This window comes from Canis lupus, chromosome 32, assembly GCF_011100685.1.
Source record: "Canis lupus familiaris isolate Mischka breed German Shepherd chromosome 32, alternate assembly UU_Cfam_GSD_1.0, whole genome shotgun sequence".
In the NCBI taxonomy this organism is placed as follows: domain Eukaryota; kingdom Metazoa; phylum Chordata; class Mammalia; order Carnivora; family Canidae; genus Canis; species Canis lupus.
The window spans coordinates 18,069,688-18,082,183 of record NC_049253.1 but is presented as its reverse complement, the minus strand read 5'-3'; the positions used below and the strand labels follow the sequence as shown (position 1 = coordinate 18,082,183).

At 40.2% G+C, this 12,496-nt stretch overlaps 1 protein-coding gene across 2 annotated transcripts in view; it reads left to right on the top strand.

Annotated features, from left to right (window-relative positions):
• DAPP1 (dual adaptor of phosphotyrosine and 3-phosphoinositides 1) overlaps positions 1 to 12,287 on the top strand; it is a 48,230-nt gene extending 35,943 nt beyond the window's left edge. For both annotated transcript variants that reach the window (XM_038582040.1, XM_038582039.1), the window contains 5 exons: positions 4,188 to 4,235; positions 5,508 to 5,570; positions 6,554 to 6,639; positions 8,963 to 9,050; positions 10,530 to 12,287. In XM_038582040.1, coding sequence (XP_038437968.1) covers positions 4,188 to 4,235; positions 5,508 to 5,570; positions 6,554 to 6,639; positions 8,963 to 9,050; positions 10,530 to 10,598 — 354 coding nt within the window. In that variant the 3' untranslated portion in view covers positions 10,599 to 12,287. The remainder of the gene's footprint in view (positions 1 to 4,187; positions 4,236 to 5,507; positions 5,571 to 6,553; positions 6,640 to 8,962; positions 9,051 to 10,529) is intronic.
• Positions 12,288 to 12,496: the final 209 nt, after the last annotated feature.

The following is a 12,496-nucleotide window of genomic DNA, read 5'->3' as shown; positions in this document are numbered from 1 at the left end:
TAACTTGGGTTATAAAACCTGGAAAGGAACATAAAGTTTGAAGCCCATGACTCATTTCCTCTGATCCAGGGTAAATCCTCAAGAAACACAATGCCATAGTGCTGGGGCTGTAAACACTTTGAAAAGGGCACGTCTATTCCCGTCCTGACTTAGGATGCACGAAAGGTGCTGGTGTTCACATGGTTGGCTAAACTGTAATTCTCCCACAAGTTCCCTATATTCAGAAAAAAAGAAATTTACATTTCAATTGTCTGCGGAAGAAAAATATTCCCACGTTGACTATAAAACCCGAGGATGTTGTTTTTTCCTATATATATATATATTTTTTTTTTTTTTCTGCTTCACTGAAGGAGAGGTACGGACAGAAAACCTTTGCACTTCTTTGCAACGTGGGCCCTTGTTCAGTTTCAGTGAAGCCCGAGCGCTCATTGCCTTTCAAGAGCCCATTTCCGCTGGTCCTGTGAGCTGTGACCCTGCAAACATTCCTCCCCGCGGTGCTCAGGGCTCCCCTGTCCTTCTCCCTTCCTGCTTTGTCAAATGCTCCTGCTGTAAGAGGAGCATCAGGATTTGTGCGGATCAGAAAGAAGGGAACCCACAGAAGAAACGCAGAGAGCCGACTCTACACCTGGAAACAGCATCCCTCCAAGACACTCCGCTACAAATGACAGTTATAAATGTGTGGCCCTCCTGTCTGCAGTACCTTTTCCACCCTTCTACCTGCCACCACGGAGATCCTTCTTAAAAAGCAGATGGATCACATGACCTCCCTGCTTAACCTTCCGTGGTGCCTGCTGTCCTCTGGCCCACCTGGTCCCTCCAGCCTCACCTGTGCCATTCCCAGGCTCACAACAAAGTGCATTTCTCTGCGCTCCTTCTGCCCGCACTGCCCCCCCCCCCCCACCCCGCAGCTATCCCCTCATCACCCTTCAAGACTGGCATCAGAGACCAGTGTCTCTCAGAAAGCCTTCCTGAGCCCTTCCTTGCTTTCTTTAAAGTGGCCCTCTTTTGTGCTGGGAGCACCCTCTGCTTGCCTTTGTCCTGCAACCATCACCCAGGGGGGCTGGGTGGGGGGTGCTAACTACCTAGGCATGCGTCTGCCTTCCCCGATGGCCTGACACTTCTCAGGGTAAGAATCATAGCTTGTCTTTGTAGCTTTGTAGCCTAGCCTGGTTCGTGGCGCATGTTACATTTTTGTTTCTGTGCTACATCCACTCAAAAATAAAAATCCTGGAAACTGATTAAAAGCGGTATTTTAGCTTTGTTACAGTTGTAGGGAGACTCATCAAACTAGCAAGGTTTAGGAAAGCAAGACAATAAATAGTCTCCAGTCAAAAGAGACCAAAGAACAGAGCAAGACTTACCTCCCAATCAATTCTTTGATTTCCAGCCAACCCACCCGTCCCTTCCCTGACTTTCCTCTTTACGGAACAACATGGAAGGCCTTGGAGAACCCTCACCCTGCCACCAGTCACCTCAACATCTCTTTCACCTGTCCTGTCAATGTAGCTTCACACTCTCCTCTACTGCACTTACCCTGAAGGTCCTCACTCAGCGTCAGTTGGACCATACCCTACTACACATGTTCTTTATCAACAGTAAAATGCAGGACTTAATCTGTAGAGCGGGTGTGAGCATGAGAGGTAGCATCCTTGGGTGGAAATAAACCTCTTTAACCCAATTCTGCAAGCCTATTGCTTCCCTTCTTTGCTTACTCCAAGTATCGGATAGATTCTCCTGCCCTAATATCTCAATATGACTACACAGAAGTGTCTGTATAATGGAGTTTTTAAGACAGTGGTGAGGAATTGGGGGAGCCTGGCTGCACCCACTATATAATGACAAATCCACCGAGCTTATTGTGCATCAATACATACAGAAAACTACTAACATGTTCTAGTGTTGCAGGAAGAGAGAACAGTATAAGAGCCTAGAGGTGAGAACTAAATCGAGGTATTTTGAAGACTAGCAGGAAGATCATGATTGGCATGAAGTGAGCGAGAGGAAATGTGGTAGGAGGTGCGATCATGGAGGGAAGGAGGGGTGGATCCTGTAAGGCAGCGTTGTTCTCAAAGGGCTCACCACCCAGCTAAGTGTTTGGAAATTCACAGTGCTTTGGAGCATTACTGGCATTAGCAGGTGTCAAAAACTGTGAAGAGCCTGAGACTTGACTTGCTCCCAGACTAACCAAGCTCCATGGCTTCATGGCAGACCGCTGGCCATCTGCCCCTTCCTCCGGAGGAAGACACTCTCTCCATCTTCTAAGGTTGTGTGCTCTACAAACATGCTTTAAAAGTGGGTCTGGAACAAAGGGCTGTTGGAACCTTGCTGATAAGACATACAGACATGTGAGAGGCCCTGGAAAATTGTTTCCCAATGATGGGCAGGGGCCATGGAAGCCAACTGTGCTGCTACACAGGAAAAGAAGACTCCCATCCGAAATGTCAGCTCTATCTCCTTTGACCAACATGGAAGGCCTTGGAGGACAAGATAAAGGATTTTTTTGTTGTTGTTCTAAGTGCCAAGCAGAAATTGTGAGAGTTTTGAGCAACATAATTTAAGCTTTAAAATTTTTTTTAAAACAGTTCATTCTCACCACAAAGTGGAAAATGGAATGTGGCCAAAGTTTGGAGCAAGGCGAGTAGTTAGGGGGCGATTGTAGTGGTCCAGAGAGAGACGGTGGTAGTTCAAACTGGGGAGTGGGGGTAGGAACTGGTTAACTTCAGGGTGTGCTGTGCAGGTAGAAGAGACAAGTCTTAGGACAGGTTGAATGTGGTACGTGAAAGAGTCACACGGTAGTCCAGGAGGACTTTGCTAAGATGGCAGGAGGGGTGGGTCTGGGGGATGGGAATGAGCAGTTTTGTTTTGGACCTGGGAGATGTGAAATACCAGTTGGTTGTGTTGGTAAAAATTAAGTGAGATAATAGATCTTGCAAGCCTGACACAAGAATCAGTCCTATCTAAAATGTTAGCTTCCTTAGCTTTCCTGTTGTGGGATTCATCATTTTTTAACGACTCCCTCCTACTAAAATTTCTGTTCCCTTTGCTTTGGAAACATTTTTCTCTTTGTTCTGTTATCTGCCTAATGTCAGATATCGAGTAACGTCATGCTCGAACAAAATATCCTTCAAGGAATTCAGTTTTTGCAATTTATGAAGTTATACATTTCTTCATCTTAGGATCCTTGTTTTATGCATACTTCTATTTGCACAGTTCCCCACCAGTCCTTACCTTTTATAGGTGCCAGCTACGTGTTATCCTTGAATTAATGCTATGTGAGTTAAGAAGTGACTCATTGTCACTTCAAATCCCTTTTGGATAAGCAAATGTGAATAAATCTGCATTCCTGAAAGTCTTTCCCACAGAATAGAGGTCTCAAGAGATGGTCTCTGAAAAAAAGGGGCGGTGGGGGGGGGGGGGGATGGAAGAGGATCATGTGATAAAATAAATATTGGAAATGCTATTTCTCATGTTCCCTCTTAAAATTCACAAGGAATACTGGCATAATGCAGGCTCTGGGGAGTAATGAAATGCTCCTACTTCATCCAGAGTTTCCTAGATGTATTGACCCAATGTCAATGTGTGTGTGGGTGCGCACAGGCACCTTTGTGGGGAACACCCGCTGCAACAACAATTTAAACAGCTAGGTTGGGCACCCGGGGTGGCTCCGCGATTTAGCGCCGCCTTCAGCCCAGGGTGTGATCCTGGAGACCCGGAATCGAGTCCCGCATCCGGCTCCCTGCATGGAGCCTGCTTCTCCCTCTGCCTGTGTCTCTGCCTCTCTGTGTGTGTGTGTCTCTCTCTCTATCTCTCTCTGTGTGTCTCATGAATAAATAAATAAAATATTTTAAAAAATAAAAAATAAACAGCTGGGTTTCACTTAACACACTGCCCAACACTGACGTTTACAAGCGCCGGGATGTGGCTTATTGCTTGCAAATTACTCTCAAGTTAGAAGAGAGTCTTCCAGCCATCACCTGTTGCTACAGAATTCCTCCAGATGATCCAGTCTGGGAACAGTCTCTCACAACACAGGGAGGATTTTCAAGTGTCTGGGTGAAGAAATGTAAGGCAATTATTTAAAGGTCAAAGGCAAACCGGTGTTTCATGTTCAAATAGGACCGAAATAGAAAGACAAAAATCATGTTGTAATAGTTCTGGGCTTCACTTGGAGTTTCTTTCTTTTTCAGCTGGGCACCAAAGAAGGTTACCTCACCAAACAGGGGGGCCTGGTCAAGGTAAGAAGACATGTTTTTGCTAGCACCGGCCACAGACAGACAACATGTCATGTAGACTAAATTCTTGCTTTGACTTTTTTTTTTTTTAAAAGCATAATTGCCTATTTTGACCCAGTTATAATATTTTCCTGTTTCAAGAGTTGATCTTTATCACTAATATTAGTCAACATTCTGGAAAGTCACTTGACTTTTCTTTGGCAATGTCAAAGGTGTGAGAGTAGGTTACTGTTACAACCCACCACTGCCCCCAAAACATACAGTCCTTTTAATGGAACAATCCTGGATGAAAGTAGCAAGTTAACTCTAGAACATTTCTCTCTCTCTCTTTTTTTTTTTTTTAACAAGGAAGTCAAAATTGTATAAAATGTTTACCTAAAAGTAGGCCAAAAACATCACTGGCGTTAATGTAACTATGTTATAAAATCCCAAAGAAAGCACAATTTAAAACTTTACTAATCTGGGGCATCCAACTGTCCCTCCATTTATGTAATTGTGCCTTTCAAAGTACGCTACTTCATTTTAATGTGCTAAGAAGGCCTTCATAGAATATGTCTACTCCTCCCTATTTTAAGAGTCAGGGCACTTAACCTGCTTGACGTTAACCTAAATATTGTTACTTGTGTTCCTATTAGGCTGGATGCTCCCTAAGGGTGGAAAGTATTTATACTTATAGCGTACTTATTTTTAAGTTGTCTGTTACTTCTTTTAACTGGGCACATTGCCACTCAAGAGAAGATGAGGGTTCTGTTAGTACCTAGGAGGGAGAAGGTGGGAACCAACAGTACCTGCTACCAATGCTGTGGAATTCTTAGACAACTCTTAGAAAATCATGTAGTTTGAGGTTGTTCAACTTCAGTTTGTGTATTTGTTAAACAAGAATATCTGGCATTGTATAAAGGTTGTAATATATATAAATCTCCAAGGGTAGTATCTAGCCCATAATAGGTGCTTACAAAATGGTACCTATTCTTATCATAGAGTTAATAAACATTTAGTGATTTGTCATAAATCACCTTGGATATTTACAATAGACTATTTCTTTGTATTTGTTTACATCTGTCAATATCTCTGCCTTCATCATGAACTCTACGTATGAAATCATTTTGGTCTTTGTAGATATTTTCAAACTTTTCTTCAGAGACGACTTTGCCATAACAATATTTTATTGTAGCTAATCTTTTAGATTCTTTTCAAATTAAAGGAAATGGTCCAGGTCAAATACTGCATCCCCATATCCAAAACCTACGTGTTTTTGTTTTTGTTTTTCCTCAGACCTGGAAAACAAGATGGTTCACGTTGCACAGGAATGAACTGAAATACTTCAAAGACCAGATGGTGAGAAACATGATAATACCTTTTCCCTTTAAAAATCAGCTCTCTAGATGGAAGGAACATCTGCCTTTGAGATCTCTGATTTTTTTCCCTATGAGCAACTGAAACACCAATAAATGCTTGGAAATATGAATTCTTGATTTGTGATATGGGCAGAGTTTTTCTTTTCTTTTTAAGTTAGCTCTACACCCCGTATGAGGCTCAAACTCATGACCCCAACCAAGATCAAGAGCTGCAGGCTACATGGACTAAGCCAGCCAGGAGCCTCGAGCAGAGTTCTTTCACAAGGATGAGATGTGTGTTCTAGCAACTGCTCTTTTGAACTGGCTCAACTAGCTCCCAGCGCACAGCATCCTCTTAGGGCAATGGGATTGTTCTCCTGTCACCATGTATTAGCTCTCTCTGCAGCAATTTCTCTCTTTATCAAAAATATCCCCATTTCGGGGCACCTGAGTGGCTCAGTTGGTTAAATGTCCAACTCTTGATCTCAGCTCAGGTTTTTATCTCAGAGTCTTGAGTTCCAGCCCCAAGATGAACTCCACGCTGGGCATGGAGCCTACTTCAAACAAACAAACAAACAAAAACAATGTCCGTTTCCCATGCCCATTTCATTAAGCCAATTTGAAACTATTTTATTTCTTCTCACTTTCCATACCCCAATTTTCTGAGAAAACAGAAGTTTAAAAACATGAAAGAAAACTATGATTCCCTTCCATATTTAAAATGCATCTCTGTTAAATTTAAATTGATAAAGACAATCTTTTTCTAACATCCAGTTTCATAACTAGCCAATCCCCAAACCAGGGGTTATGACACCCCTTAGTAAGCTTCTCCATGATCAGCCCCCTCAGTGAAAATAAAATGGACAGGTGCACATAGTGGAAGATTTTTAGGGAAATAGGTGCTGAACAAATTTATGTATTTGTGTGTGTGTGTGTGTGTGTGTGTGATGACAATAGCCTGTTTTGTTTTTTTTTTCTTTTAAGTCACCAGAACCAATTCGGATCTTAGACTTGACAGAGTGTTCGGCTGTACAATTTGATTATTCACAGGAAAGGGTAAACTGTTTTTGGTAAGTTGTTTTGTAAAGAAAATGATTTCAAAAGTCTTCTTGCCAATTATTTTCACTGAGGAATAAAAAAAAAAAGAAAAAGAAAAGGAAAAAGAAAAAGAAAAAGAAAAAGAAGAAAAAGAAAAAGAAAAAGAAAAAACCCTGAATGTCCTTATGTGTATGAATGTCCTGATCTGAGGGACACGGATTTAACTAACACACAGGACATATATGTCAGGAGTGCTTCCAGCTGAGTGTGACGTAATGGCTCATTTAAAGGGACTTAAACAAATAAGCAGGTCTGGTGGCTATAGTTTTTTATGTGGTATGCTGCCTAAGTATACGTGTAACAGGATGCTATTCTCATCTTGTTCTTTTGGAGTTTTTTTACTCAATTTTATTTTTAACTTTGTTGCCTCCAACAATGAATGATTTGTATTATTATGACAATTTCTGGCAGATGACACAAAAGTGTTTTGTTCTAACCAAATCAGTATATCATGACAGTTTTCTAACTGGGAAAAGCAAAATGTCTTGAAAAAGAAGTGTCTTATTTCCCACCAAGTTTTATTTTAATGTTTTTCAAACATACAAATGTTGAAAGATTCATATGCCCATATACCCTTCAGCTACATGCATCATTAACATTTTGCCCTGTCAGTTTTACCACTATTCATTTTTGTCCTGAACCAATTGAATTATAAGTTGGAGATATCATGGCACTTTACCCCTATATACTCTAGTACACACTTTTTAAGAATAAAAATCTCACCATTATTATCCCCCCTAAATTAACATTAATTCTGTAACATCAACCAATAATGGGTATCTTTTTAAAATTCAGTTAAAAGTAACCATATGAGCCAGCGGGGGCATTACTTCTTATATAACAAAATATCAGGAGGCAGACAGCTAGCTTGACAAGATCAGCACCAGCATCTCTAGAGTTCTCTTGGCCTTTAACTTTTCACTTGCTACTTTAGTGTCCATGAGAGCTACTCCAGCTTTAGGCCTCACATTTTCATGTCAGTCATGAAGGATGGAGGGTTGGTATCGGCCATGTCTGTCCCTTTTGATCACAAAGGCAGACATTTTCTCAGAAATCTTCTATCACATTTCCCCTCCTATCTCATTGGCCAGGGCTGGGCCCCATGGCCATTGCTGGCAGCAGGGGAAGCTAGAAAACTAGTAAGATCATAATTTGCTTCCAACTAATTATAATTTATTGCCTGGGGTCCTGTTAGCAAGAAGAAAGGAAAAATTATCTGCATTAATAGGCAATTAATAATGTCTCTCACAGGGAGTACCAAACAATGACAATTCCAGAAAGTTTTATACAGTGTGTGCGCAGTAGCACCACTCCCTCCCCACTGTCTGCTCCTCACCCACCTGGACCTCACATCAAGGTTTACCTTCTATGCACAGGGACTTACTTCTTGTCTATTCAACATTAATTACTGATACAAACAAGATATACTGCTTGGCTTTAAGCTATAGAAACCCTTCTGAATTTTAGTTCAAGGCTTTTTAGGCTTTTTTTTTTTTTTTTTTTTCCTTGACAGGAAGGAAAAAGGATTTTTAGTGTTTTGCATCCCAACTGTAAGGATAGGAAATACAGGCAGGATGTAAGTTAGGGCTGACCTTATTAGTCAAAAGATTTGACTATATAGCCAAAGAGACAGTCAATGAAGAGTTACCATATTCCTAGAATACGTTTTTCATGCGAGTAGGAAAGTTTGTCTTCTTCCAGCAGAGATTAACTCATGACAGAGCGGGCAAAATGAATAGTTGAAGACATTTATTATCCTTTTTCCTGTGTTCTGAATAGTTAAAACTGCTTACATCCACAGAGGAGAGATCATTTCTCATCAAATCAAGCCAACACAAATGAGTTTCTTCAGAAAACTCTTATATGACTTACTTATTCTTTGAATCACAGCACAGGTTCTGAGTCATTTAACACATCAGCTGAATAAACACAAAGTGTTTATTATATTATATATTGTATTATAAATACGAGTGTTGTATTCAGTCTAAGACATAAGCAACAAAAGGATCTGGGGGTGTCCTGGTCATGTTTTTTCTTTTTCCAATTCTCATTACAAAATTGAAATCTGACCACTGCCCTCCCCCCCCCCAAAAAAAGAAAGAAAATAGAAATCTGGTTGATGATGATAATATGAATCTACAACTTCCTCAACATTTCTGTCACTTGCTGGAATTCACCAGTTCTTCCAGTAGCTTTGTTGATTCTTTTTGTCCTGTTGAATGTTCTAATTACTGTTCAACCGATATATTCAGGCAACCATCTGGAGCATCTTATGTGTTTCTTTTATCTTATCAGCTTGGTGTTCCCATTCAGGACATTTTATCTCTGTGCAAAGACAGGAGTAGAAGCTGATGAGTGGATCAAGATATTACGCTGGAAACTGGTGAGTTATACAAGTCCTCTGGATGCCTAGGACTCAGAAGTAACATGTTGATGATTTCAAATGTATTTCTGTTGCTAGTGTCAGACTATCCCCAAGAATCAATGGGATGTCCACTGGCAGGCTCATGGAATAGTCTGTTTATTCTCATGAGACACAGAAGGCATGTAGACAGGGGTAAGAGAGAAAAGAGTTGCACTGGGATCTCTGCCCCAGAGCCTTAGCCTCACGCCCTCAAGTACGTTAGTCTTCCTTTGAGGGTGCAGCCTGGTCCAGTCTTGCCCAGAGGAGGTCCCATGGGACCAGAAGGTCAGTTAGGGAAAAGTTGACATATTTCTATAGTAGAAAATCCTTTTAAATAGAGGAGGAAGGTTGCCAGAGGAACTTAGCTCAGCTTTCAGTGTGTTTGTGAAGATCAAGACAAAATGTGGTTTATTTGGTCTACTGCCTATGTACCCCTGCCAGGGGGAAGACAGAGCACTTATAAAAATTTACCAGTCTCATACATTTTTTTGTATCTATGTTTGCAACTTAGTGAGTCGTTAGTCAAGAACTTATCCTTAAAGCTTTCTAAAAATTTTCATAAATACCATCTTGAAACCCTTGATGTTTTCCAATATAAACAATTTTTCCTGATATTTTATGTAATTAGCTGATATGTAGAAATTTGTTGCATATCCTTTTCTAGATGCTAGGACTTTTGTTTTTGGTTATCTTTTCAGTTTGAAATGCAAATAAATATACCACTCAGTCTGAGATAGTTCCAATGTATTTGCTATTCAGTGGGGAAATACTTTGCCACATGAAACATTTACTCAGATAGGAATCAGCTTTTTATTCTTTGTATTTTGTAATTATGCAAGTGACATCATTATTTGGGGAAAATTAAGGTAAAAAATATCAAATTCACACACTTTCAGACTTCTCCCTGTGCAAATAAGTATTCAAAACAAAATTTAGTCATACTTCAGTGTTTTTTTACCTGTGTGCTCCACTGACAATGTATTATAAACATTTTTCCCTATCAATAAACTTAGAGTTAAGTATTCATTTTGATTCATTGAGTAGTATTGCATTTTATGAACCGCCATAAGTATTAGGCCAATTCCCAATTTGTATGTGTTTTAGCAACTACTTTACAGTATTCATCCTGAGAAAAATATAGGAAATCATACCAGGGGCACCTGGTGGCTCAGTGGTTGAGCCTCTGCCTTCAGTTCAGGACCTGATCCCAAGGTCCTGGGATCAAGTTCCACATCAGGCTCCTCTCGGGGAGCCTGCTTCTCTTTCTGCCTCTCTGAGTCTCTCATGAATAAATAAATAAATCTTTAAAAAAAAAAAACCCATACTGAAAATTGTCACCTATTAATTCATTTATAGTGGCACCATGTTATTACTAACCACCATGTCTTATTTAATATGTCAAGTTCGTTATCTTAAAATTACTCAATAATAAATACGCACGTGCATGCTCTGTTACAGTCTCAAATAAGAAAGCAGCTCGACCAAGGGGAAGGCACAATCCGATCCCGGTCATTCATCTTTAAATAGACCTTTCCTGACCAAGGATGTCCTGACTCAGGAGCAGGGTGGCATGGTCCTTGATGCTGTGATCCACAGCAGGCTTCAGAGGAAAGCTGACTAAGGATTTCTCTTTCAAAACAAAGCAAAAGCAGATGCGGATTTGGACTTTTCAGAACACACATTTGCTGACTCACAGGTCACTGCTTGCCCTTCAAGATGTTGTCGTCTTCTTGAGAATATCAAAGCATCATCGTTCTGATGAAAACGGATGGAACCACCAGCCCAGGCATGCTCACTCAGAATGCCCAATAGAAGATAAAGGGATCTTGTTTTCCCTCACTGTGGTCCTCAAGCTGGTTGACATTAGTTGCCTAGAGTCCCATTCTGCCTTACAGTCAGCTCATCTGACATCCAGGTTGTGCCATCAACCAGGATGGGAACAGCTGTGTACCTTGACTGCCTCTACATCAAGTGTATGGAAATAGCAAACACCAAAGATGGGGGGAGGCAGTGTTATTTTTGCTTGTCTTTTCTCTTCATACAGAAACAATTTCCAAAACTAAAATGGGAAATGTTGGCAGTTATTTATTTTCTCTTCATAAAAGGCTCAGAAATCTAGAGGGTCCTTCCCTCCCTTCTAATGATAAACCTGTGAGAATTAAATATCCTGTGGACTATCAGGTAGGATAATAAAGGAAGGTAAAACCTAAAAAAAATATCTCTTCATCATTTTGGGGGGCAATGTTTTCAAGAGTAAGAAAACAAATGAGGAAAGATAATAAAATAGTAGATGACTTGTAGTTTAATAATAATAATTGGCATTTTTATCACTCTAACAATAATAGAGCACTTGTAGCACCAATTTGACTTCATCCAACACTTCTGCCCATGGATTGAGAGACTTCTCAAGCAGAGAAGAGTGTGCTATGGCAATCTCTTCCCCAGGGTGAGCTGTCCACACTGGCCCAGGGGAAGTAAGAATCACCTTGCATTGATTTCACTGAGCACCCTGAGCCTCATTCAAGAGCAACTTCTGTTGCCAGTTAAAGGAGCAACACTAAATCCACTCAAAATATATGATGATGTGTTACTCCACATTTTCAAGCTAGAATCACGGGGTTGAAATAAGAGAACAAGATGCTGGCATCCAGAATTCATAATTAGATTCGAATCCCTCCTCTTATCTTTATTAATATTGCTTTTTTAGTAGAAGTTTTATAGGTAGGAAGAGAGATAAAAGTGGAGGGAGACCCCAAAACTAAAAAGAGTATGGTGCAAAGCTATGATCTAACACTGCTTTTGCAGTCCAAGTGCATACCTTGATCAATACATTTCTTCTGTTACTTAGACACCCAGGACTCAGAAGTTACATTACATTTTTGTATACTTCAACAAGGTTTTTAATGTATTTTGTTATGTGTATCATATGAGATAAAGCAAATGTCAAGTTAAAATGTTTTATGTCAGTTTCACAAAGGAGTCCCAAATGAATCCCCACTGAGGTGTGTGGTGCGTGTTTTGTTTTCGTAGAACCAAGAGTTTTTCTTTGCGTAGGTCATATTGTTCTTACTTTTTGTAAAATGTGCCATGTTTATTTATATTCTTTGGTTAAGTTTATTAAAAAGAGCATTTTGTTGTGCCTGTAATATTTTGCTATTAAAATATATTCTTACTATCTGTAATTTAAAAAGAAATAGAACCGATCACTGTCATAAATGACCATGAAGAATCCACTTCTGTTAGACTGTGTGCTACCGAGAATTTGGAGTTGAAGAAATAGTCCCTGTTCTGAGGGAGTTCTTAGTTAAATATGGAAAAGATAATAAAGACATATATGATCATGGATAGAAATAAACAAGACAAATTCTGCATGTGAGATACACAAAGCTCTATGGTGGAGGGTATATTTCAGCAGGGATAGAGTC